Here is a 22,518-nt window from a genome sequence, read left to right as displayed (position 1 = left end):
GCAACAGAATATGAGACAAGATATAACCCAGGCCTTCCCTTCAGATGACCACCAATATCACTGAGGATGGAAGTGATACAAGTGAGGTAAATTGAAGTTCACGTACAGCAGCAGGTTGCGAATTGGTGTAACTGATCTAAGCCGCTTCGGGTCTCGCCTTCTCAACAACCAAAGCAGATTTGGCATGTGATTCTGCCGCCCACCGCAGATCACGTGTTCAATGTCAAACATGCATCACGTGTTTGCTCTCAACCCCAGCCCTAACTTCAGCTCTTCTCGGTAATCCACTAGTCCCGACTCCAGTTAGTGGCTCCACCGCCGTCGACTACATAAGCCCGCCGCTGCCCGCCGCGACTTTGATGGTTTTTCTTTCTTTTTTTCTTCATCATCAGTAGCGGTTTACTTACTTTATGTTATGTAAATCTTATCGGGGCTCCGTCACCGTACGGCTTGCTGAGGGTTACCTTGTGTGGGATTTTTCTCTATGGGTCTCTCCTCCGTTCCCGGCCTTGAAGAGCAACATACGCATTCCTTTTTCCCTTACAAACTATGGCTTAGCTAGGGTTTCTGCTCGCAAGAATAGATCCCCATGCGCATAAGCTGTGGAGGAGGCGTGATATTCCAACCTTAAGCACTTTCATGTTGGTGCTTGAGGTTCTGTAACTGTAAATCCCACTTGCTGCATGTTGCGAGGTGTCCGACACAACTGTCGCATGTCTGTATCGTATGCTTGGCAAGCAGAATACTCCGTATTCTCGGCACCATAGCCGGCTTGGATGGTCTTTTGCCAGGAGATTTTAAAACTTCCGCATTGTGCTTGCGGAACCTACATTTGACACCATCATAGCTACCGAGTACGCATCTCGTGTGTGCCTTGCTGTCATGTCTCCTCAAAACAATCATTTCATTTCCATGCTACATATACTTATGCCATTATGTGTCGGTTCATCGGCTCTTAGCCTGTGATGGTATATTTTATTTTCATAATCCGTGCCGTGCCCCCCAAAGTGCTCAAGCCCTGCCAGCCTTTCCGACCTGGATGCGCTCTCCAGTCCATTTATCGTCGCTCCGCAGCACCGGCCAGCTGGTGCCGTCCGCTTTGACCAGTGTCAGTTCCAGCTTCGTCCCCATGACACGGAACTGGGACTTCTCGGCATCGATTGGTGCGAACAGCTGATAGGTATCCTTGTACCGCTTGTTGTCCGTCGTAGGAAGATCCAACTCCAAGGATGTGGCGGTGAACTGGACCTTTGCGTTCTCTTTGTCGATCTTCTTCAGGTAGAGAGAGACGTTGACGGAGGATGGCGTCTGGTAGAAGTCGTTTCTGTAGAGACCAAAGGAAAAGGAACATGTCAGCCCTGCACTTCCGGTCACGCAGCTAGCCCTGGGGTAGCACGGTAGCGATCACTTACCTGACGGTGTCCACCTTCTCCTCACCCGGGGGCTTGCCCTTTCCAACAAACAGATGCTTCGTCTTCTCCGTGCAGCCCTGGATCTTCAAGAACTCATCGAACTCGAGCACCCGCTTCTTACAGCAGGACCAGCCCTTGCTGCCCTCGTGGAAGATGGGTGCGCCGGGGTGGAACACGCATTTCTCGTCCTCGCGCGCCACGGCGGAATCATATCCCTTGTTGCAGCCCTTCCGGCGACAGGTGGCGTTGGCCGGAATCTCGAGGTCGGGGTCGTCGGACTCGGGCTCTTCGGGAACGGGAGTAGGCGCATTAGAAGGAGGGGCAATGGCGGGCGAGATGGCATGGCGGGGAGGCTCCGCCACCGGCGTCGAGGCCGGGGCTAAAGGAGCCTCTTCGACGACCGGTTGCGGGGCAGGCTGAGGGGTATCGTCGACGGTGGAGTGTTTGCCCGTGGTGCATGGGGGGATGGCGAGGAATTCATCGAAGGTGAGAACGCGGGGCTTGCAGCATTTCCAGCCTGGGTTGTTGGATAGTGGTTAGTCCTGCGGTGCGCCCGGGGAAGTCGAGATCGGGTCCTCAAAAGTATAAGACCGGAGTATAACGAACGACTCAAACCAGGGAAGTTCGAAAATCTTCCACAAGGTCCCTGGAGATCATACCTTTTTGACCTTCGTGGAACACTGGCGGGCCGGGATGGTAAACGCAGGGCTCTTCGGGGTCGGTGAACTCCTTCCCGCAGCCCTTGTGGACACACTTGGAGGCCATGGTTATGAATGAGCGTATGGAACGGGGAGACTGAGAGAGCACCGGCTGCCTTGTCTTTGGGATGGGAGAAATAAGACTGATTTCCCTCACCGTGAGGAGAAATGCGAGTTTGTCGCATCGAAGCGCGCAGAACCGCAGCTGGAGGGCTGGCCCAAATAGGCTTAGCCCGGGGGAGCTCGAAGGTTCCATTGTTCATCCCCAACTTCCGCCCGTTGCGTTGTCCGCTCCCGCTTCTCCTCCGTATACTTCTCTTCCTCAACTTTCGCGGTGCGATTCCTGGTAGCTGTGCGTCAATCATGTTTCCCACTGCCATTCGTCTCTCCAACGCTGTGCGCGTCACTCTCTTCACCCGTGCTGGCTGCGGGCTCTGCGACACAGCCAAACATACTGTGACTCAATTGCACAAGCGACGTCCCTTCGAGTATACCGAGACGGACATTGCTCTTCCCACCAACAAGCCTTGGAAGGATGTCTACGACTTTGACGTTCCAGTTCTTCATGTGCAGACTGTGAAGGGAGATGCGTCTCTCTCCGATCCGAAGAAGCTTTTCCACCGATGGACCGAGCAGGAGATGGAGACGCTGATTTCCGAGGCGGAGAACAAGCAGTCGTAAATGCATCAACTTCATTCAGCTATGCTGGCAACTTTGCATACATGACGAGCGATGATGCTACCGGTCATGGCTAGTTCAGCAATTATTGCCTGCTATTAGCAGGATCGCGCAGCACGCTTGATCTCGAGCAATGGCACGAGACGTGAGCCGAGCCACCCATTAGGCAACTACAGAGCTACAGATTTCGTTGTCATCGATCGCATTGTCTGGATCAACTTGGCACATACAATGCCTGGGTTACAGTCTTAGCTTTACCTCCGCGCAAATGTCTGTCACCAGACAGTTTTGTGGACGTTCCACAGATTGCGCTGACAAGACGGTGGGCAATTGCTCATCAGTATTGTCGACCATATTCGAATGTCAAATGAGACCTAACATCGATACCTGGCGCGTACCCCAACATTCAGAATGAGAATTGGGTGCCTTGCCTGACAGGGTAGTGCAATCTGGTATACTCGCACCCTAGTCAGCGGTTTCTCTTCAGCCTCAGGAGCCCTACAACCTCTATTTCAATGAATACATCGCTTTAAAAGTATAGCTTATACTTATAGCATTCACCAAAAGCAACAAGAGTCTCAATTCCACCTTGAGATTCCCCGAGATAGAACAATATATTCTCCGTATCACATCGCAACACCACCACCACCACCACCACAACCACAAACTCAACCATATACACCCAACCCTCACCTTACACTAACCCCCCCCTCACCCTCCCATCCTCCACCCCTCACCACCCTCCCTCAACACAAAGACCCTAACCAGAACACCCATGACTCCCCTCCGTCGCCGGATCCTTACAACCCCCCACACAAAGCTGCGCATGCCCCACATCCCCCGGATTCTTGCAATGAAACAAGATATCCGCTAGATCGTCATTCTCCAGCCCGGTCCCCTGCAGTGCCGTCTTGAGGTCATTCTCCGTGAATCCTGCACCCACCCAGAGCGTCAGCATCATGAATCTTGCACTGTACACCACAGCTTTTCATTCCCCCTCTGGTGGTTCCCGCCCACGAACAGAACCGCCTCCCGGGGAAAAGAACCACAAGCATTTAGAAACCAAGCACCCCCCCCTCAATCGCAGTGGCAGAGAGGAGAGAACTCACCCTTCGAGCTCAACAGCTTATTGGCGCAGTAATCGAAACTCGGGGTGCAGGTTTTGTCGGCGAGGGTGCCGGTGGCGAGGGCAAGGAGACCGGTGAGGAGGAGGGTTGTTGTTGGTTTCATTTTTTTGGGTGGGGGAATACACCGGGAAGAGGTTGGGTTGAAGGGGGGGGGTTTGTGTGATTTTGTGGAGAACGGTTTGGGTTGGTTGTGTTGTTTGAACTACATCGGGGCTTGGGGGAAGGTCGTTGGTTATGTAGACATTTGGAGCTGGTTGGTTTCGTGGGGAAACAGGGGAAACAGGGGAAACAGGGGAGACGCATTCTTTGTGATGTCGGTAGGAGGTTTCTATTTACTACGTACCCATATCTCCGAGGTAGAAACAGACAAGGTGAGTGGAATGCGGAGGAAAGGGGGACTGGGACGACTGGAACGCGGCGGTCCGGGAGTTGGTATGTACATGTCGTAACTACGTAGGTCCTGGGCCTGCTGGACTGGAGCTGAAATGCCATATGGCCTTTAGGATCTGGATCCCAGATACCGGCTTGCTCCATTCTTCCAATTGTCCGCAGGAGCTAACCAGGTATAAGACGAACGGCCATTCCATGTGGCGCGCCTGGATTTCGCACCATACACATCTTCTATGTAAGACATGAACCCCCAAATAACAGACATTACTATATATATTATCACTATGGGCTGATGAGTTACCTCTCCGACACCGAGAGACCAAAGCAGCCAGGCTCTAGTTACCGCAAGAGCTAGGTACAATCCGTCCCATTCGCAGAAAGACAGAGCATTCTGTGCAGCCGTTCCCCCTGTGAACAGAACGTGAACAGAACGAGTGTATATCCATGGAACCCAACATGACAGACCCCAGACCGCATCCAATAGAGCCCATCGAGAAAGCAATGTACAAGTCAAAAGAATTACATCAGGCATTATAAAGCTCAAAAGGAGCTACTCTGAAAAGAAAATCATGAGCCGGACCCAGCCGGCAAAAAAGAAACGAAACCAGAGGCAGACATTCATGGCGGAGGGTAAGGGTGCACAATGCCAAATTGCGAAGAGGTTGGCATTTTCCGTTTCGAAATCTAGAACTCATGCGTCCGAGTCCACGATGACGGGAGCTGACTGCCACCCACGGTGAATTCATCGCAAACGTACCAGCAGAACTAAAACCACATGACGCCAGCGACTATTGCAAGCACAATGGCCATACAGCTGCCACTGCGCACCCGCTCCGGTTCAGCTTGATGTTCAACAACCTTGGACTGCTCCGTAGCAGTCAACGTCGCGGTCGGAGCGGTAGTGGCCTGCACGAACGCATCGATTGTTTGGGTTAGTGCAGATGGTTCTTGCGCATCGGCCTGCTGCTGGGTCTCGTCTGGTGCCAATGCTGGGGGCACGGCATGTTTCGTATGAGATTCGTTCAGTGGATCCCAAGGCTGAGGGGAACCATCCGAGTTCATTATTTCCGAGCACTTAGAAGATGTTGTTGCGGCGGTATTTCGGAGCCCCTGGCGGCCTACGACGGTTTCTATATAGTCGTTACCAACACGGCAGGCCTGCTGCCATGAGGTTAGAACACATGATAAGAACCACCTCCGCAATTCAACAAGTTTTGTCGTGTCGAGCATCGTACGCCCTCCTCCTTCATTACCAGATGCCAATAGGTGAAAATCCTCGTTGTGCGGAGGCGTCAGATGGACTGAGGTGTTTGCATGGTGCAGACCAAGGTGCGGTGATGTTTGATCCGTTACAGGGGCGTCGCTGTCAGAAGGAAAGGAAGGAACGGCTTGCGGGTCGTCTGTTTGCCGGGTGACCAATGCCTTGAAGGCACGTACACCGCGCCTGAAGGCCGACGACTCTTGAACTGTATATGTCATTGGATCACTATCGAGGATCGCCGCCGCTTCAAATGAGCTCCGGGGAGGCGCATCCGTGAGCGGACGTCGTGGCCGGGATTTCCGATCGAGGTAAGTCGAACGATCTTCCTCCAATGACCACGGCCTTGGTTGTCCACCCACCATTCGTAATCGTGGTCGCGCATCGACCAAGCCAGCCTTATCCCGGGAAACATCTGCAAGAATCCAATCGGAAGACATTAGTCTGAATATTGCGGCAAGCGATGAATCGAAAAGAGGAAGGGCACGCTCATACATCGAGGTTCACTGCGGAGATATCCAATGTGCCCGAAAGGCAGAAGATAGTCCCATTCCTTCGCCAATGACGGTACTAGGCTCAGCAACGAAAAGATCAAGAGAGCGAGAAACGGAATGGCCCCAGGTTTCTGGAGACCCGACCGCATCATACACAACTCGGCGACCTGTGGGCGCAGGCCTGACTTTCTCTATCCACGAAGACGCGATGTCTGACAGTATAGTCGGTGGGAATCTTGCGTGATTTGGAAATTTCGCAGTCCGGCAGCTTCATCGCCGAAGGAGAAAAGAGACGGATAGGACCAGAAGCGAAGAGAAAAAAAAATAATTATCAGATGGACTGATTCACAACTCTAGCGCAAGGTCCGGGCGGTACATTCAATTAAGTATATGGAGTGTGACCTCGTAGGTGGTTTCTGAATCGTCTTTTCTCTGGCGGACTTGCGTCTAAATTGGAATCCTCTGCGGGTCTCAGGGTCTTGCGCGGTTGACGGCGTATTGATGGGATGCTGGTTTTCCCCTCTTCGTTTCTTGGGCGATGGATACTGTCGATCAATCGGGGCGGTCGGACGGTCGGTGAGCGAAGCGCGCGTCCTGAGATTGAAGCCTCCGAAGCAACGACCGAAGCACAAGCACAAACACCGCTGCTGCAGGGGAGAAGAACAAGGAGGAGAGGGTTTGACTTGCGAACTCGCCAACAAAGGGCCGTCCGGTCACTTTCACAGGTCTTCCTCAGACTCCCGGAGGTGCAGGAGTCAAGCAACGCAATGACGTAGAAGACCACCGGGTCGTAACGTAAATTCGAGCTCGTCGGGTTCGCAAGCGGATGTTGCCAAGTCGGACTATGAGAGAGGGGCTGTCGTACCTAACGTAAGCGAGGGTCCATGATCTTGTCTGTGCTTGAAAGTGCTTTTGGAAGATGTCATTACCGGTTTGGACTTGCAATTAATTGATACGTGACGCTGAAAGGACTGACATCTTGTGTTCTTCTGGGGAATGATAACGCCGTTAAAATTGGTGAGGGAACGGGCAATTGCTCCAGGCAGACATTTTGGAGGTCGTCCGTCGTATGGAAGAGAAATTCGGACGTCACGACTGGAAGTGCAAACACCCGCAAACTTTAAGGGGTCTGGTCGCCTCAGGCAGGATTTCTGCTGTCGCTTGAAGCTTCCACCCTGAGTTACTCCGTACGTGCTCCGTACTGCCATGGTTATCCACTACAGATTCATCCCGAGATCATTTGCTTCATACACAACACTCAGTGAACCTATAGACAAGGAATTAAAATCAAAAAAAAAAAATAGAAATAAAAATAACTTAGCGTAACAGCAGATAAGCCTCCCCAGTACCGATCGAATCTAAACCAACACATGGAACAAGTATATACAGATCATGAGTACGTATACAACAAGAACGGAGAGGTCCAAGTTTATCAGAACAGAGATCAAATAGGGTTTACCATTGTCGGATCAGGCACGGCAGGCGGCAGGGATTCAGCGCTCGTCGGTTTCACTGAAGGTGCGGCTCTAGAGAAGGCTGTCGTTCGAGAAGACGGCGTGCGGGATCCGTCGCTTCCGGACTGTTCATCTCTGGGTGTCTCAGCGACAGTCGTACTGCCTGCTGTGCTCGCCTTCCTTACACGTTTGACCATCTTGCCTAGTATCCCAACGATCTCCGCGGCATCCTCAAAACTCTCATCATCCATACCCTCCTTCGCATTGTACACATCCGCGATGGCCTTTTTCGCTACTCGTCGACAGGCAAGTGGGTCATGGAGGCAGTCATAGAGGTAGGCGGCATACTCGAGCTTGATCGATAGCCGCAGAGGATGCGAACCCGGAAGAACGCGTTCCGCCAACAGTACCGCATAGTCGAAGCATTGCGTAGCCGTCTTGGTGTAATCAATCGCTGGTAGGAGGAAAGCCGACATTGACTTGGGCGGCTGAATTGGAGCAAGGCCTGGAGGAGCCTGTGTGACTCTGCGCCGCAGCGCATTGTCTGGGACTGCAGCCGATGCATCGGAGACTGAAATCGTTTCGGGTCTTGGCTGGAACGAGTACCTCAATTCTGGAGGCTTGTTTGCCAGATCTGCTTTTGCAGTGCTGTTGGAGAAGGTTGCATTGTTCGGCAGATTGTCGATACCCGGTGCATGAATGGCAGGTTGGTTATGAAACAATACAAAAATGTGGTAGAAAGAAGCCCTCAGCTTAAAAGCGAGAATATTCAGTTCCACATACACCTGTACACGCGGAAGAACGCATTGCTCTAAAATGAGGAGACCTTCGCGAGCAAGCCATATAATATGGTAGTAGAGCTGAAGTGACTTGGTTTCACGGGTCGGATCGAGACGTCGTAAGCGTCGTGCACGGAGCAATTTCTTGGAAAGCATGACCGACAAGCCCAGTAACTTGTAGAGCATAGCGGACAGAAATGGATTCTCCAGGCTTGTTGTGGCCGCAAAGTTGCCCAAGGCCTTCTGGTCTACCTCGGAGGAAGCCATCCACAAAACCAATGACTCGGTGTCTATGGGGAGGCTTGCGCCAGTCGCATTAGCTGCATCCATATTCAAGTGATTGATTTGGCATGTACAATTGAGGAAAACCGCAGGAACGTGAATTGGTCGAATCGTGATAGATCACATCGTAAACACTAGTTAAACCCACCAAGGTTGCCATGCATTGATGTATGAACGCTCAAATGCGGTTGTATGTGGCAAAGACAAAGCAAGGGAAGCGCCAATGCTTACCTAGACTGCGCACGCAAAGAATATATTCAGGACACGATCAGTCTCTGCAAATGCTGCAGCTGCCCATGCTCGTGCTCGGCGCTTGAAATGTAAATTGGCTCCCTCGACTAGTCCGGCGTTTCTCGCTGTCCGGCTAAATTAGTGATGGCGGGGTTCCTCACCCTTCAACGTTCGTGCGCTTGATGCCTGTGTTCCCAAGTGGTGCGTATATATCAATATGCAGCCCTAGTTGAGGGATTGATGTGCGATTCGTCCGAATCAAGTGGCTGAAAACAGAATGCCGCCAATATCCGACCAAAGAAATATATTACATGCAAGTTAATTATGAGGTACGCCTAGAGGAGATTGTGGCACGAAGGAGCTGCTGTACAGTGAGGAATGGCTTGAGAAGCAAAAAGACGAGTTTCCAAAGGGGAAGAGTAGAGTGTGATCTGTTACGAGTTCAAATTGGTAAGTTGAATTGCATGCATAGAATGAAATCATGCTAACCGATCAACAAATTCGTGCAACCAAAAAGCACGAAACAAGGGAAGGATGTATAGAGAAAAATGTTAGAAACGCAAGGCACAGTAAGAAGAGTAGCCCACGGGATGAAGGCGAACGAGTCTGCTGTTGTATTCGTGGAGCAATTCTCGATGCATCGTGCTACTAGAAGCAGCAAGGCATTGACTGCACCGCCCCGCCAGCTTGCTGCCTGCGATGGCGGAGGAGGGTATGGTCAATGGTACTATCGATATCAAGATCGAGTATGCTATTGCATGAAGCAGACTTTGTATAACAGGGATAATCGACAGAAGATTCAATTGATCATAAAGAATTGATGATATGAGCCACCGTTGAAGAAGTGGATCAGCAGATGCTGCTTCGCAGGCGCGCAGACCTGGGGAGATTATGCTAGTAATAAATTGTTGTGCGAGACGATGATGCAAGGGCAAGTTATTCGCCCGAATGGAGGGTCTTTGAGGATGCAGCGAAGTGGATGAAGCCCGCTGCGGCATGGGCGTGCTAATTAAAGTAAAGTGAAGGGCGGCGAAACTCCACCATAGAGGCAGGCACTGGACATAGTCTAGTGAGCCAGTGAGTAAGGTCAAATCCTCGAGACCTAGAACATTCATTGATCAGGCGTCAATCCCGCTTCGTTACTCTTTCCGCCCCAAGGCGGAGGGAATCGGGCACGAATGGGAGGAATGGCTAGTAGCATTAGCAGCAACATACTCGAAAGTAGTCCAATTGCCATTCCCATATTATTGATAAACTGGCAAAGAGACAAAGTGGCATGTTGGCTGCTCCCGTCCCCCCCAAAAAAGACCAAGCCATGAGGCGGGAGGACAGCGCATCAACTAGTCCGATACGTGTCAGAGCCCAAGTGCTGAGTTTCCCTGCCTTGCAGCTCCTGGCCCAACCGGGGCGATGAGATAGGATTAGTACGGTGGGTCGCCTGTCGCCAGCCTCTCTCTCGGCAGCAAGAGTGACACATGGGCTTTAAAGCCAATTGCAGCCGGGAGAAATCGACCGGAGCCAGACTATCGTAGTGAAATTCTCATTGTGCCCGAGCAAACCGCCACTGAGGACAGTTGCTCCAACTAGTAGAACGGAAAACGTGGAAGTTCAGCGCCCGCGTGCTTTTTAGCGGGGAGGGGGATGATGGCGGCCGGAATGACGACAGTCGGCAGCTGTCTGTCAATCGTGGCATTAGGGTCTTCCGTGCATCTTAACTTGGGGCTGTGAGGGCACAATTTCACCACCAAGCAACAGATAGGAAGAAGTTCGCCTCTTTGATGTAGTTAGCCAGAGGTGTGGTTATGGTTGAAAGGAAAGGATGATCATTGATGATCATGATGTTACCCCACTGGCAGATCCGCCACCGCCTTGCTGACCGCTACAAGCGCTATCGCTTCTTGCCATCAGCCATGGTATCTTCCGGTTGTCAAGTAAATACAAATATTGAATTAGTCAAATAGCATATGTGGTATATACATGCACCATAATTCGTTCAAATGAGCCAAAGATCAGAAAAGACACCCAAGGGCCGTAACCTCGTATAATCTCTAGGTACTCATCGAGTCAAAAGCCGCTCAATCCCGTCAATTCATGTCGTCAATGTCGTCGCTTTTCAGTAGGCCAACGAAGGCCCTCGTCACGAATGTCTTCCATACGCGGTTCTTCTTCTTTTTCTTCTCCGCTTCGATGTCCTGCTCATCGTAATCATTCTTTGCGTCGAGATCATCTAAGTCGGCTTCATCCACATACTCGAGAGAAGACGACTGGCCCTTGCGGGCTTCCCGCTTGGCGATTCGTGAAGCAAGTTTGAAGAAACTGCGTACAGTGAGGTCATCCATCTTATAGACCCTATCGTCTCGAGTGTTGTACTCCACTTCATAAGCGAATACATCGTCGGGCTTCGAACCAGTAACCTCTTCTGCGTCATCGCCTGCTGCCCCGCGACTTGCCATCTGACTATTGATTCTAGTTAGGTTCGCAAAGTATTGAGTGTAGCCGAGCCAAGAAAGCGCTTGATTTGAGTACGCCGGTCCCGGAGGTGCGGATTTGGACGGAGGGCCTGGAACTTTGAAGTGGGGCTTCTTGCTTTGCTGTGCCTGTGTCTCAGACAACGGGCTGTCATCCTGCTTTCCCGGAGAAACGCTATCCAGGCTGCTGTGGGAAGGTGTATTGGCCCAAGTGGCTGCATGTTCCAATCCAGTGATGTTATACTCCACAACTCGCAGGGTCGGGAAATAGTTCGGTACTACGCTGGGAGAAACCAACGAGACACTGTATCGTTCTGCAAAGGGTCCGCCGATTTTTTTCAAGAAGCGCTTTTTCTGCTTCTTCTTGGACCCTCGGACCGATGCGTCATCATCGTCGAACCAAGCGTCCATCGAAAAGCTTTTCGACGTGCCCGCTGGAACAGACGGCAACTTCGACCAGTCTTTTCTGAGATTGGAGAGGTAATCGGAACGGGATTTCGTAGACAGCTCATCTGGATCTCCAGCGCCGCCAAGATACGCGAAAGACTTGTCGACATCGACGATATTCACCTTGTGACTGTCCTGAAGCATGAAATGGTCGAGATTCATGTGTCCATAGACACTGCCCACCACAACGTCCCGGAACTGGTGAAGCCACAAGGTATACTTCTGCCAGCAGGACTCATCCCAGTTCCGCTTGGAGCCAGCCCGAGCAGGAGGGACGTGTCCCATGAGAATAGCCTTCATGTGCCTCCCGCGCAACATTTCAAGCTGCACCCGCAGCCATTCCATATGCTCGTAACCTGGTTCGGATCGCGCAGCGCAGCCATCGACGGCCGAATTCGAGTCGAAGAAGTACATTGTGTTCAAGCTGACCACAGCCAGCTTCTCGGGAATCACCTCGGAAATGAACCAGCCACCTTCGACGAAGCTGTGAAGCTGATGCTCGGGTATGAAATTGGACCAGATCTCTCTGTATTGCTTTGTCCATCGATTGGGGCCAGCCTTGAAGATGTTGTGAGGCATGATGTCGTTGTTGCCGAAGGTGGGAATAATCGGAATCGAGATACCTTTCACGGACCGTTCATCCTTGAAAGTCTCCACGAACTTCTTCGCCACCAGCTTATTCAAGTCGAGCACCTCCTCTGGTTCCCGGGGATTCTTCTCGTCGTTGTCGTGGCGAGCTGAGTCTCCAGTCCAGATAACGAAGTCCACCTTGCCCTTGAGGTTTTTCTCGATCCAGCGGAATGTTTCGTTGATCAAAGTGATAGGCGAGTCGCATTCGGTTCCTTCTGCTCCATAGTATCCAGCCGAGCCGTCTCCTCGATGACAGGCCCTGTCGGGTGACGCTCCGGATTTATAATATGAATCGGGATGTAAGTCTATCCTCAGTCAGAACCACGCTCTCTTGCCTGGTGTCTTGAAGGTTCGGACAAACCGGTTATGTGCAAGAAGCGGCCGGAAAGGCCTCTAGAGGTTGGGTCGACATCGTCCTGCAGCTCGAGCTGAGGCGCATGCAAGAGCTCAGAGTTGCCTAGCGGTTGTTGATCGGAGAGCGGAAAGGCGCACGCGCACGTCGCAAGCAAGCAGAGCGCCGGAAGCAGTTGTGACGGAATCATTGGGAGAGAATAAGCTAGAAGGAGGAACGAAAGCCCCGACGATGCGGGTAACCGGTCTCAACCTCGGTCAGTAAGAATAAACATTAAGAGATAGAGCTAAGAGAGGATATGGATATAGGCGGAGGAGTGGTGAGCAAAAAAGATAGAGCTTGAGCCTGTAATGATGGTAGCAATGATAATACCTAGATTGAAAGAAATTGAGATTTCGACTTGATCGATCGCCCGTTAGGCTAAGCTGGAGACTAACGTCACGTCACTCCGTCCACTGCAAACCACCAAAGAGCCCAACCGGGGAAAGCGTCAGGTAAACCTCGGATAGCCTCAGGCCGGGACCCACTCCTTTCGACTGCTGCAAAAAAAGAAAACCATCAACAGCATCGCGACTGTGTACGCTGGTCTGCACATTATAAATATGTCTCTTTTCAACTCATTGTCATATGAGGGATTACCGTCAGCTAGGTAGACCACCACCACCACCACCACCACCGCTAACGGACCTAGTTGTGGCTATAGAACCTCGAACTAAGTATGCGCGGATGCCACTATTTCAAGCTGGAGGCGTGTGACCCTTGCGGAATGTACCCTAATGTAAGGTACCTGTAGCCTGTGTGATTTCCTGATCCGACCACGTGCCTGCGTCCTCAAAGGCGATTGTAGGAGTGTGCATGTTTTGGTGTTCGTAGTGCGGCTCTTATCTGTTTACAAGGTCCTCATCAGACGCAATATCTGATGTGGTGGTCAAGTGCACAAGTCAAGGGTGCAACTTGATAGGCCATCCTAATCATCATGGATCCAGACTAGGACTTCCGCCATCAATATGTGTGTCTGTGGAGAATAGTGTGACAAGTCACTGTTTCAGCAAGCCGCTGCCTTTTTCTTGCCTGCGCAGAGGCGGAGCGAGCATATTTCGAATGCCAGAACGGAGTAAACAAAAGCACATGTTGAGGTTTTCCAAGCGATAACCATTGACACTGATGAAGGTGGTCGTGAGTTGTGACACACCAACGGAGATCAATTTAGTCAAGCTAATCATCCGATCAATCAGAGCCAAGTAAACATTACCTTACCTACTAACCTACCTAGTCTAGAGCTGCATGGTGGATGAGCCACTCTGAAGGGCGATCTCCCCCTCCAGTGAGTGCGGGGCACTGCTCACTCCGAGCTTCCGCCGCGCAGCACCGACGCTCATCTACAACCTCCCCTACCATTTCCAACTTACTCTCATCAAGTGATAAAACATCCAATACACCATGTCCGGCTACCCTACCCTCCAACCCGCCTTTACGATCCAGGTGATTCCCATCCCCCAAACACAGCCCTTCTACCAACACGATCTAAACAACGTCTCACGCGACAGGTCGTCATTGATGCGCCACTAGGCGTCGGTAAGCGATCTTCCCCTCGTCACGAAGCCAGCCTAAAACAAAGCTAATCGTGCCAAAAGGCAGTGCCTCCCGGCAGAATAGCCTTCAGGTCGTGGTAAGCAGCTCCACTGGCTTCTCGTGTCAGAGGGATCGGGCGTCGTGCTAAACGCTGGACACAATCATGACACCAGCCGATGACCGGCGGCACCATTAAGAGCGAGCCTGGCTTCTCCCCCGCTCTCGATGCTGAGTTTGTCGGTGTCGGGAACGACTACATTCACGCGGATGCTGACGGCAAGCACTTGCGTCTGAACGCCCACGCGGTTGCTAAGTATGTGGCTGCTGCCCTCCTTGACCGTGACACAGCCGTTGTGTGAACCATACTGACCCTGGCATCAGACCTAAGGATGACGCCGATGTAGGTAGCTTTGCTGTCCAAGATAGTAGGTCGGAAGTGGGAATCTGACAAGCTACTAATGTCAAACTAGCTCATCTACCTGAACTACACCGGTGTTGTTACGCTGGCCCCGGAGGTCCAGGCTGTCTTTGCGGGCACCGCTGAGGATGGGTCGACGCCTTTTGGCAATGCTTGTGAGTTTATACCGATCTCTCGAGGGTATGGCGATCACTGATCTTAGCATATTACAGTCACCCATTTCACTTTCGAGGTATGTTTTGTTGTTGAGAAGAGCTACAGGACCGTCACCCTGACACAGATGAACAGACGGGCAGCGCGCGCTACAAGGACCTTGAAACCCGCGTCTTCGTCGCCCAGGGACGGTTCAACATCGAGAAGGGCAAGCCGCCTGTGGTCGAGTACCGGGTCAGCCAGGTCGTCCAGGGATAGAAAAATTCCGACTCCCATCCCGAGCTGTTCATGCAATCATGCACACAGTTCGAGTAGCTTCACAAAAGTGAATATGACATTCTCCCTGAATAGACAACAGTCGTCAAACCTCATAATCCATAAGATACATCCAACCTAGTCAAGATAGCACGATACAATAGTGCCCAGTCCAGCTTATATAGCCCCCACCCGGAGAATACCAGGCAGGGACCTAACCCAACCCCCCAAGCAAAGGCCTCCTCTCATCATCATCATCACCACCACGACCCCGCAACTCATCCTCCTCATCCCCCAACCCAGACAAACCACCACCACCCGTGCTCGCCCAGGAAAACCCCAACCGCCGCCTCAAACCCCCCAAACCACCACCACTACCCCAATCAGCACCCTGATCCTCACCACCAGCCTCACCACTCCCAAAACCACAAGCCTTCCTCTCCCCCAACCACCCAACCACCCTCTTCCCCGCCCACGCCAGAAACACCACCAGCCCAAACGCCGCCAACGTCCCTAGCACCCCCCCGACACCCGTGAGGAACGTAATGGTGCTAACATGACACCCGAACGGCAGCGCCCTCAGCTCCCACCGCTCCTTGGCCCCCAGCGGACAGATTTCGGAAGACCCGAAGGGGGCCAGAATCGGCACCCTGGCGGGATTGGGCACGCAGGCTGAGGACTTTTCATGTGTGTTAGTGATCCGCCGAACGGCGCCAGGCAGAACCCGGAAGATGGATGGTGTAGCCAAGCATATGCACAGCACCGTACAGCACCGTACAGCACCGTACCGAGTGGCGAGTGGCACAAAAGAAAAGAACTTACAATAGCGCACCAGCCACAGGGGAGATCGCCCTGTAGGCAGTAGTCACATGACTGGCGGCGCCAGCATAGATAGAAGAGATGGTCGTCGGGGATATCGAGGGGGTGGGGTTGATGGGTGGTTGAGTTGGTGGCCATGGCTATGGCCAATGGGGACGGCATTTGAAAATGTCTCGGGTTTTATTTGGATGGAGAAATGGAGGGAGGGAGGGAGGGAGGGTCGTGTGAGCTTTAGGTGGGCGTGGATTTGATAACATCGGGAGGTACGGTGTGTGTCACCGGGTAGGTTTTTTATGGAGGTGTTTATTTTAAGAGGGTTGGTCGTGCGGGGTTTCCCATACCACCAGTCGACCCCTGGTTGTGTTTGTTAGCAACAAAAGTACGGGTGAGGTTTAGGGAACGTATTGTGTGAAATCTGGGGCATTTCTGTAGCTGCTTTTGGGCTTGATGGTGTTTTCGGTGATGGGTTAGGTTGGGGCTGATGCCTATTGGCGTCGGAGTTTTCTTGTTTATTGTTGTCCTAGGAGGCTCGAGAGTAGAGTCTGCTAATCTGGATTTATAAATAAGTTCCTATACCTCAGAGCAAAAGTATCATCCAGATGATCTATTTTGATAGGGGGAAAAGTGATATGGAAATAACATGGTAGAAGCCCGGCGCTCCTGCAGGAAATGCTATGATAAGACATCCTTCGAAGAATCCGATCGTAAAAACATCGCATTAAACCACACGCTTAACCTATATACCGCATACGGTTGTTAGATGGACCTCTTCGACCAGACAAACAGACTCGGACCTACCTCGAAGAATCTCTTCAACCACCACACCTGGAAGACACCCTCGCCGATCAGCACGGCCAGCTGGAAGATACTCCACCACTTCACCCGGGCGTTGGTGCTCTCAGCGGTGTTCCGGTGTACCCGTTCTCTCACGACAATGTACGACTGCTCATCCTTGACTTGAGCCAGGGCCTCGGACAGTTTGCGGACTAGCATAGGCGGTTAGCTCACGGGGGTTCCTGTTCCTCCGATGGACGAGTGCGGAATGTATTCCTACCTTCTGTCTCCAGAGGGTCCTGCGCCATTTCGTGCTCCGGGACGTACACGATGCCATGGACGTTGAAAGACACCTCCTTGGAGTTGGACGACCATCCCTCGTTGCTGAAGCAGTAAACGTATTTTCCGTCCGCGTGGGCGTTGAACGAGTAGTCCTCCGACGAGATGGCGTGCTTGTAGTACTGGCGGTTGTTCAGGGGGTCTTCGACCTAAAGGTGACGAAAGAGTATATCAGCATTGGCTCCGAAGGATCAAGTCCACCACAGAAGCTGCGGGAATTCCCAGGTCTGTTCAAAACAGCCCGCTGTCCCTCTCGTCCCCGACGGCGGAGGACCGGCCGTCGTGCCCCGAAGTCACGAAGAGTAAAAGCCATACCCAGAAATCGATCTCCAGGTTGCCGCTGCCACCAAACTCCCGGTCGCCAACCTGAAATGTGACCGTCATCTTATCGTCCTTGTGCAGCGACTCGTGGAAGCATTCTCGCGAGTGAGCCTTGAGCTGGATGTTGTGTGCGGTCACGGCGCTGATCCACCCCAGCGCGGTGATCAACAGGGTCGTCGCGGAGAAGCGCATGGTGGGCGATTTGATCTTGTCGTTTTCCGCCTGGATTGGGAAGGTCCGAGGTGTAGGTATTCAAGCCCTGACAGGGAATCGTGGGTTGTTTGTGGAGGGTTGGGCCCGAGACGGTGTCGTCGTTGTTGGACTCCGGGACGCGCAAGGTGGTCTCTGTGCTGTGCTGGGAATTCGAGACGCTCGGACCACCTCTCAATCCAGCCGGCGCTAGTCCCCTGGAGGTATTCTAGAACTATACACACATAGTAACCTTAAGCAAGCTCTCTATGCTAGATTTATTCGTATGTACTCTACCGAATCGATTGACGTTCCTAACTGTCAGAGAAGTTTTATCGATTAGTTCGAGTTATTACGAATATACTTCCTGAGATCTCCGATACTGCGCCACATACAGGAGCTACTTCATACGGTCAAACAAAATACTATGCATGTTTTAGGTGAAGACGAATGAACGAAATGGATGATTGAACACAATGATAAGACATCGCAGATACTTAACGAAGTACCTCGGTATAGTAGGAGCTTACTACATGATCAAAGATGCGGTGTAGATGTGAGGCTGAACCGGCCTTCATAAAAAGCCTCTCAAATCCTCTTGGGTTTTTTTCGCGCGTGGATACTCTGGGCCTGAAATTCAGGTGTTGATAACTTGTCCCCGAGTACGACTGTACCTTTGGCCATGCCTCTCTATATGATAGATGGAGAGCTTCACCGGATTCCGCTCTGGTCTTTCTTGCTGGGTAGACTCGATGTCGAGTTAATAACCCGCGGTCGTCGAGTGGTGAGATAGATAAAAAGCTCTGTTTCCAGGCTATTCTTCCTGTATGTTTCCTAGCAGCTGACTTTGAGTTTTGGAATAGAGACAGAGACGCAATGCTAGGCGAGGAGGGCGAATTCGACCTCTCGAAGACGGACGTCGTAAGTTGGGAGCTCATTGACTCATATGGGACCTCAGATATAGCAAGCTTATTCCCTGACTCCTAGTTCCTAGAGAACCCCGTCAACCAGAGCCAGGGGGCCCGCCTCCTCGAGGACCTCAAGGACCTCCGGGGCCTCCAGGGCCTCCAGGACCCCCAGCAGGACCCCCCGGACTTGAGATTCTGACAAACATGAGGGATCTAAAAGTCGTTATAGTGGCCTAGAACCCTATGAGCATCGAGAGACTCGTACATTTCTGGGACCTCGTGATAATCAAGAGCCTATCAGAAATCAAGGGATTATTGTATTTCAGTGGCAGCCCCTTGGAAATCAAGAGCTTCCCATCAGAGATCAGTGGCTCGGACGTGCCAGACCTGGCGGATTTCATGTTTGTCATGGCTTTCATGGTCACAGCTTGAGAGAACATCTGAGAGAGATCTAGTACTCTCAAGACCAGCTGCTCCCGACTCTGATTCTGGAGCCTAACGGTGACTTTCTGCAATCACCAAGAATTCTCAATAGTCAATGTCAACGGTCAATAGCAACCAGCTATGGCCGGTATCTGTGTGTCAAGGAACGTCGTTTCATTGAATTGATACGTAGCAATGTGGTATGAAATTCAGTTCCATTTGAATGTCGGAGGATACTCCGACACTATTGCTCTGAATAAGCGTGGTCAGTCATCAAAGGCAGCCAGCCCACCGGTCTCGCGCCATCACCTTCGAATCAACGACCTGCAACGCTAGTCGGCGACGGAACTTGCCGGAGCTGGAGCCGACAAACATAGTATTTTTGCGGGATTTCTTTTTGAGGTCCAGTTCGGCTTTCCAAAATGTCTCGACTATCCAGATAGTGTCCCTCCAAGGTTCGCGCCAGTGTGCGTATGCGTTCGAAGTGGTTGTCGTGACATCACTTGAGAGTGGAATGACCCTCTCTGCATTGTGGTTGAGCCAATGTTGAAGCACAATGTTCTCGGTTGTCCACGTTCTCGGCCCTCCGGTAAGACAAAGACTCACCAGACGATCCATCCGACTGACATCCGACGGGAACAATTGGTAGTATTGGTTGAATGAGAATTCATAAATTGGCCGTGTCATACTTTGAGGTGCCTCAATATCAGTGCCCGATTTAATCAACCTAGTCGAATGGGCAGAAATTGTATTTGATCATCAAATCAGAATTCTGATGGGTGTGGACGACTGTTGTTTTAGGGGTGGTATGATTGCATCACAGTGAAGTGGAAGAGACTGGTTCAGTCGTCTACATCCCTCAAAGGGTTCAGTTCAGTTCCAAGTCTAGGCCCTAGCGTTTGGTGGCGGATCGGCGGAGGCTACAGCCGACAGAACCCCAATTTAAAAATCGAGCGCAAGGGCGTCCAGGGATTAACGGGCGCTTGGCGGCTTTGAGTAAGGCTTGCGGAGTCCCCGAAGCAGGAAGCGGACCCTGTTCATCCTCCTCCAGACTCCCCGGGAAATTCCCCCCAAGTGCAAAGATCCACCCGATAGTTTTCTTTCCCTTCTGGCCGTCAAATGGATGCCACTTCCACTCTCATTACACAAAGCACTGTGGGTTTCCGACAGGACCAATCCTTTCCTACTTATTGGTAGTAGCAGACTGATCCTCATCCCTTATTGGAGGTTTACCACAATGTGAATGCACGAATTTGCCTCACACCAACCAGCTGGAGGGTCCACGGTTGTTTGCTCTCATCACACTGACGGATCCATTTATTCATCCCACATTGAATCGCTCCACTGTACTGTCTGTTCCCTGACGTACTGCACAGTGCTTTGTGTTCTTATAATAACTCGGTCAATCCCTCCCCCTTTGATCCTTCCCCCCTCCCCAACTTGTTGCTATTTGTGTGTGTGTGCTTTCACCTGGCGCTCATTCTTTTTATAGACGCCCTCCTTTCTTTCTTGTCTTGCATCCTTTGCAGCAAAAGTTGAAAAAAAGGATACTTCCTGTTCTTCTGCACTTCGTCCTGACAATCTGCTCTGCAATCGCTCGTCATTTCGCTGTCCATAGGAATCAATCATCCTACCGTTCTGTTTGAGAATGCGTATCATTAGCTTGCTGCCTGCCTTGTTGGCCACCATCCCCGCTGTTACTGCGGCCGGCACTCTGGGGCTTGCTCTTGGCAACAAGAACGCAGACGGCAGCTGCAAGGCCACCGGTGACTACGAGGCTGATTTCGAGGCACTCAAGAGTGTGACTAAAATCGTCCGCACCTATTCTGCCAGTGACTGCAACACCGCTCAGAACATCATTCCTGCCGCCAAAAACAAGGGATTCAAGGTCGTCTTGGGCATCTGGTACGTGCTCGCCTGTGTGACCGTCAAAGGATCTGTATCAGCGGGTCGCTAACCCATACATTCGACTAGGGCCGACTACACTGATTCCTTCAACAACGACTTCAATGCTCTGAAACAGTCTGTGCCCGGCAATGAAGACGTTGTCAGTGCAATCACTGTCGGCTCTGAAGTCCTCTACCGCAAGAGTCTTACGGCTCAACAGCTTTTGAGCCTGATTCAGCAAGTGCAGAACCAGTTCCCCAAGGTAGCCGTGGGCACCGTGGATAGCTGGAACAAGTTCGCCGATGGCACCGCTGATCCCATCATCCAGGCTGGGGTTAGATACCTGTAAGCAGCACCCCCTGCTAATCAATGCTGGGAGTATGCTACTGAGACTGACTCGTGTTGCTAGCTTGGCCAATGGGTTTGCTTACTGGCAGGATGTTTCTCTCGCCAATGCCAAACAAGTGTATTTCGATGATGTTTACGCTGCCAAGGAGCGTGTGAAGCAGATCGCTGGCTCAAATGCTAACAACATCTACTTCGGGAACGGCGAGACTGGCTGGCCGACTGGTAAGTTATTCATCTATTCAACTCTTTGAGTTTCGTTCGCTAATAGGTCGTAGATGGAGGATCCAACTATGGCAAAAACTCCGTCGCCGGTACTAAGAATGCTGAGCAGTATTATCAGACCTCGGTTTGTGCTATGCTAGCCTCCAACATTGACGTGTTCTACTTTGAGGCCTTCGACGAGTCTTGGAAGCCCAACAGTGTTGGAGACAACGGCCAGTCAATGGATGAGAAGCACTGGGGTCTCTTCACTGCCGATCGTAAGCCCAAATTCAACCTGAACTGCCCGAACTAGACGCCTGAAAGCCTCGAGGTTGTGCGATGAGGGGCCCGGCTCCGTTTCTTTGTTCTTTTTTTCTTTGTCCCATCACCTGTAACATAGGTCTTACATGTTTTATAATTCGCTCTGTCAATCGTCGAAAGCACGGGCCTCAGGTAAGGACCTGACCTTGACGCGGGCTTTGTCCCCGCGAGGTGGTGCTCATCCGACCCGTGACTCTTAAGCTTTCCGCGAGAGACGTAACTTCAATGCAGGAACAAATCTTAATTTGAGATTTGAGATTGATCATTTGGCATCTATGATCTCTGATACCACGAGGACTAATCAAGATTAATAAAGCAACCTGGTATCTTTTGAGGGTACCTTCATACAGGTTGTTGAAGAGACAGCGTCGATTTAATTGCCGGTACTTGGCTGGTTTCTGGGGAGGCGGGGAATCCTCCATCCTAGCAACTGCTTCGAAGACTGCCGGGCACCAGGACTGCAAGCAACGGAAGTCACGGGCAGCCGATGAACCGTGGTTCGCAACGGACGGTGGTAGGCTGGTTAGCGCAGCTTTACCCCTGAGTTCCCTTTCGAACCGCGGGAGAAATCAGCACGGTTATGTTTACTATGGGGAATCTCTGGGCTATTCGGTCCTGGCAGAGGAGCCAGCACATTGAAATGCCTAACAATACCTACAGCTTAAGATAAGACTGACGGCCGCGCTCTGATCGCGTAGGCATGCGGGTCTAGCAGCTAGGTACTGATATGCCATGCCACCCTGCTGGAACATGCTTGGAGGCAGACACCAATCTCAATCATGATTAGTTTATCCTTACTGAGAGAATAACTGAGGGAATAATTAATCAAGAACCAAGGCCACACAACCACCACCACCACCACGTCAATGGCGGTCAAACACATCTACCTA

The 22,518-nt window shown here is 51.7% G+C and overlaps 10 protein-coding genes across 10 annotated transcripts; 3 read left to right on the top strand and 7 right to left on the bottom strand.

The window, feature by feature from the left end:
* Positions 1-1,011: 1,011 nt before the first annotated feature.
* On the bottom strand, positions 1,012-2,177 carry BO66DRAFT_409402 (chord-domain-containing protein; the record flags this gene model as incomplete). The annotated part of the gene is made up of 3 exons (XM_025649178.1): positions 1,012-1,324; positions 1,413-1,929; positions 2,072-2,177. 3 exons carry the CDS (start codon positions 2,175-2,177, stop codon positions 1,012-1,014), a joined length of 936 nt encoding a protein of 311 aa, XP_025506614.1.
* Positions 2,178-2,473: 296 nt separating this feature from the next.
* BO66DRAFT_316748 (glutaredoxin family protein) lies at positions 2,474-2,791 on the top strand (the record flags this gene model as incomplete). Its single annotated transcript, XM_025643521.1, has 1 exon — positions 2,474-2,791. The coding sequence occupies one exon, from the start codon at positions 2,474-2,476 to the stop codon at positions 2,789-2,791; it is 318 nt and encodes a 105-aa protein (XP_025506613.1).
* Positions 2,792-3,548: 757 nt separating this feature from the next.
* BO66DRAFT_316712 (uncharacterized protein) lies at positions 3,549-4,018 on the bottom strand (the record flags this gene model as incomplete). The annotated part of the gene is made up of 2 exons (XM_025643518.1): positions 3,549-3,721; positions 3,898-4,018. 2 exons carry the CDS (start codon positions 4,016-4,018, stop codon positions 3,549-3,551), a joined length of 294 nt encoding a protein of 97 aa, XP_025506612.1.
* Positions 4,019-5,057: 1,039 nt separating this feature from the next.
* On the bottom strand, positions 5,058-6,386 carry BO66DRAFT_21306 (uncharacterized protein). The gene is made up of 2 exons (XM_025642605.1): positions 6,059-6,386; positions 5,058-5,978 (listed from the first exon to the last, which is right to left on the bottom strand). Exons 1-2 carry the CDS (start codon positions 6,207-6,209, stop codon positions 5,071-5,073), a joined length of 1,059 nt encoding a protein of 352 aa, XP_025506611.1. The 5' UTR covers positions 6,210-6,386; the 3' UTR covers positions 5,058-5,070.
* Positions 6,387-7,358: 972 nt separating this feature from the next.
* Positions 7,359-8,594, bottom strand: erg27. The gene has a single exon (XM_025646857.1). The coding sequence runs from the start codon at positions 8,555-8,557 to the stop codon at positions 7,502-7,504; it is 1,056 nt and encodes a 351-aa protein (XP_025506610.1). The 5' UTR covers positions 8,558-8,594; the 3' UTR covers positions 7,359-7,501.
* Positions 8,595-10,652: 2,058 nt separating this feature from the next.
* On the bottom strand, positions 10,653-13,341 carry BO66DRAFT_389757 (endopolyphosphatase). The gene is made up of 2 exons (XM_025646856.1): positions 12,710-13,341; positions 10,653-12,653 (listed from the first exon to the last, which is right to left on the bottom strand). Exons 1-2 carry the CDS (start codon positions 12,888-12,890, stop codon positions 10,888-10,890), a joined length of 1,947 nt encoding a protein of 648 aa, XP_025506609.1. The 5' UTR covers positions 12,891-13,341; the 3' UTR covers positions 10,653-10,887.
* A 771-nt stretch (positions 13,342-14,112) lies between these two features.
* Positions 14,113-15,506, top strand: BO66DRAFT_344392 (DUF3237 domain-containing protein). Its single transcript, XM_025644513.1, has 8 exons — positions 14,113-14,182; positions 14,248-14,275; positions 14,335-14,369; positions 14,446-14,585; positions 14,654-14,672; positions 14,743-14,845; positions 14,903-14,922; positions 14,979-15,506. The coding sequence occupies exons 1-8, from the start codon at positions 14,141-14,143 to the stop codon at positions 15,099-15,101; spliced, it is 510 nt and encodes a 169-aa protein (XP_025506608.1). The 5' UTR covers positions 14,113-14,140; the 3' UTR covers positions 15,102-15,506.
* BO66DRAFT_309502 (uncharacterized protein) lies at positions 15,442-16,007 on the bottom strand (the record flags this gene model as incomplete). The annotated part of the gene is made up of 2 exons (XM_025643270.1): positions 15,442-15,777; positions 15,921-16,007. Coding segments are annotated over 2 exons (423 nt in total), but the record flags the coding sequence as incomplete, so codon positions are not given.
* A 449-nt stretch (positions 16,008-16,456) lies between these two features.
* Positions 16,457-17,674, bottom strand: BO66DRAFT_389755 (emp24/gp25L/p24 family protein). Its single transcript, XM_025646855.1, has 4 exons — positions 17,346-17,674; positions 16,972-17,179; positions 16,716-16,903; positions 16,457-16,653 (listed from the first exon to the last, which is right to left on the bottom strand). The coding sequence occupies exons 1-4, from the start codon at positions 17,541-17,543 to the stop codon at positions 16,636-16,638; spliced, it is 612 nt and encodes a 203-aa protein (XP_025506606.1). The 5' UTR covers positions 17,544-17,674; the 3' UTR covers positions 16,457-16,635.
* A 2,629-nt stretch (positions 17,675-20,303) lies between these two features.
* bgt1 (1,3-beta-glucanosyltransferase Bgt1) lies at positions 20,304-21,688 on the top strand. Its single transcript, XM_025642571.1, has 4 exons — positions 20,304-20,776; positions 20,846-21,103; positions 21,168-21,328; positions 21,382-21,688. Exons 1-4 carry the CDS (start codon positions 20,520-20,522, stop codon positions 21,618-21,620), a joined length of 915 nt encoding a protein of 304 aa, XP_025506605.1. The 5' UTR covers positions 20,304-20,519; the 3' UTR covers positions 21,621-21,688.
* Positions 21,689-22,518: the final 830 nt, after the last annotated feature.

Source organism: Aspergillus aculeatinus (assembly GCF_003184765.1).
Source record: "Aspergillus aculeatinus CBS 121060 unplaced genomic scaffold BO66scaffold_10, whole genome shotgun sequence".
Taxonomy (NCBI): domain Eukaryota; kingdom Fungi; phylum Ascomycota; class Eurotiomycetes; order Eurotiales; family Aspergillaceae; genus Aspergillus; species Aspergillus aculeatinus.
This window is presented reverse-complemented; position numbering and strand designations above follow the sequence as displayed.

Coding starts and splice junctions, on each gene's coding strand:
- BO66DRAFT_21306 (XM_025642605.1), bottom strand. CDS start 6,209: ATGATGCGGTCGGGTCTCCAGAAACCTGGGGCCATTCCGTTTCTCGCT. Junction 5,979..6,058: donor TCTCCGCAGTGAACCTCGAT/GTATGAGCGTGC, acceptor GGATTCTTGCAG/ATGTTTCCCGGGATAAGGCT.
- erg27 (XM_025646857.1), bottom strand. CDS start 8,557: ATGGCTTCCTCCGAGGTAGACCAGAAGGCCTTGGGCAACTTTGCGGCC.
- BO66DRAFT_389757 (XM_025646856.1), bottom strand. CDS start 12,890: ATGATTCCGTCACAACTGCTTCCGGCGCTCTGCTTGCTTGCGACGTGC. Junction 12,654..12,709: donor CCGCTTCTTGCACATAACCG/GTTTGTCCGAAC, acceptor GACTGAGGATAG/ACTTACATCCCGATTCATAT.
- BO66DRAFT_344392 (XM_025644513.1), top strand. CDS start 14,141: ATGTCCGGCTACCCTACCCTCCAACCCGCCTTTACGATCCAG. Junction 14,846..14,902: donor GACGCCTTTTGGCAATGCTT/GTGAGTTTATAC, acceptor AGCATATTACAG/TCACCCATTTCACTTTCGAG. Junction 14,923..14,978: donor TCACCCATTTCACTTTCGAG/GTATGTTTTGTT, acceptor ACAGATGAACAG/ACGGGCAGCGCGCGCTACAA.
- BO66DRAFT_389755 (XM_025646855.1), bottom strand. CDS start 17,543: ATGCGCTTCTCCGCGACGACCCTGTTGATCACCGCGCTGGGGTGGATC. Junction 17,180..17,345: donor ACCTGGAGATCGATTTCTGG/GTATGGCTTTTA, acceptor CGTCACCTTTAG/GTCGAAGACCCCCTGAACAA. Junction 16,904..16,971: donor GGACCCTCTGGAGACAGAAG/GTAGGAATACAT, acceptor CGCCTATGCTAG/TCCGCAAACTGTCCGAGGCC.
- bgt1 (XM_025642571.1), top strand. CDS start 20,520: ATGCGTATCATTAGCTTGCTGCCTGCCTTGTTGGCCACCATCCCCGCT. Junction 20,777..20,845: donor AAGGTCGTCTTGGGCATCTG/GTACGTGCTCGC, acceptor ACATTCGACTAG/GGCCGACTACACTGATTCCT. Junction 21,329..21,381: donor CGAGACTGGCTGGCCGACTG/GTAAGTTATTCA, acceptor AATAGGTCGTAG/ATGGAGGATCCAACTATGGC.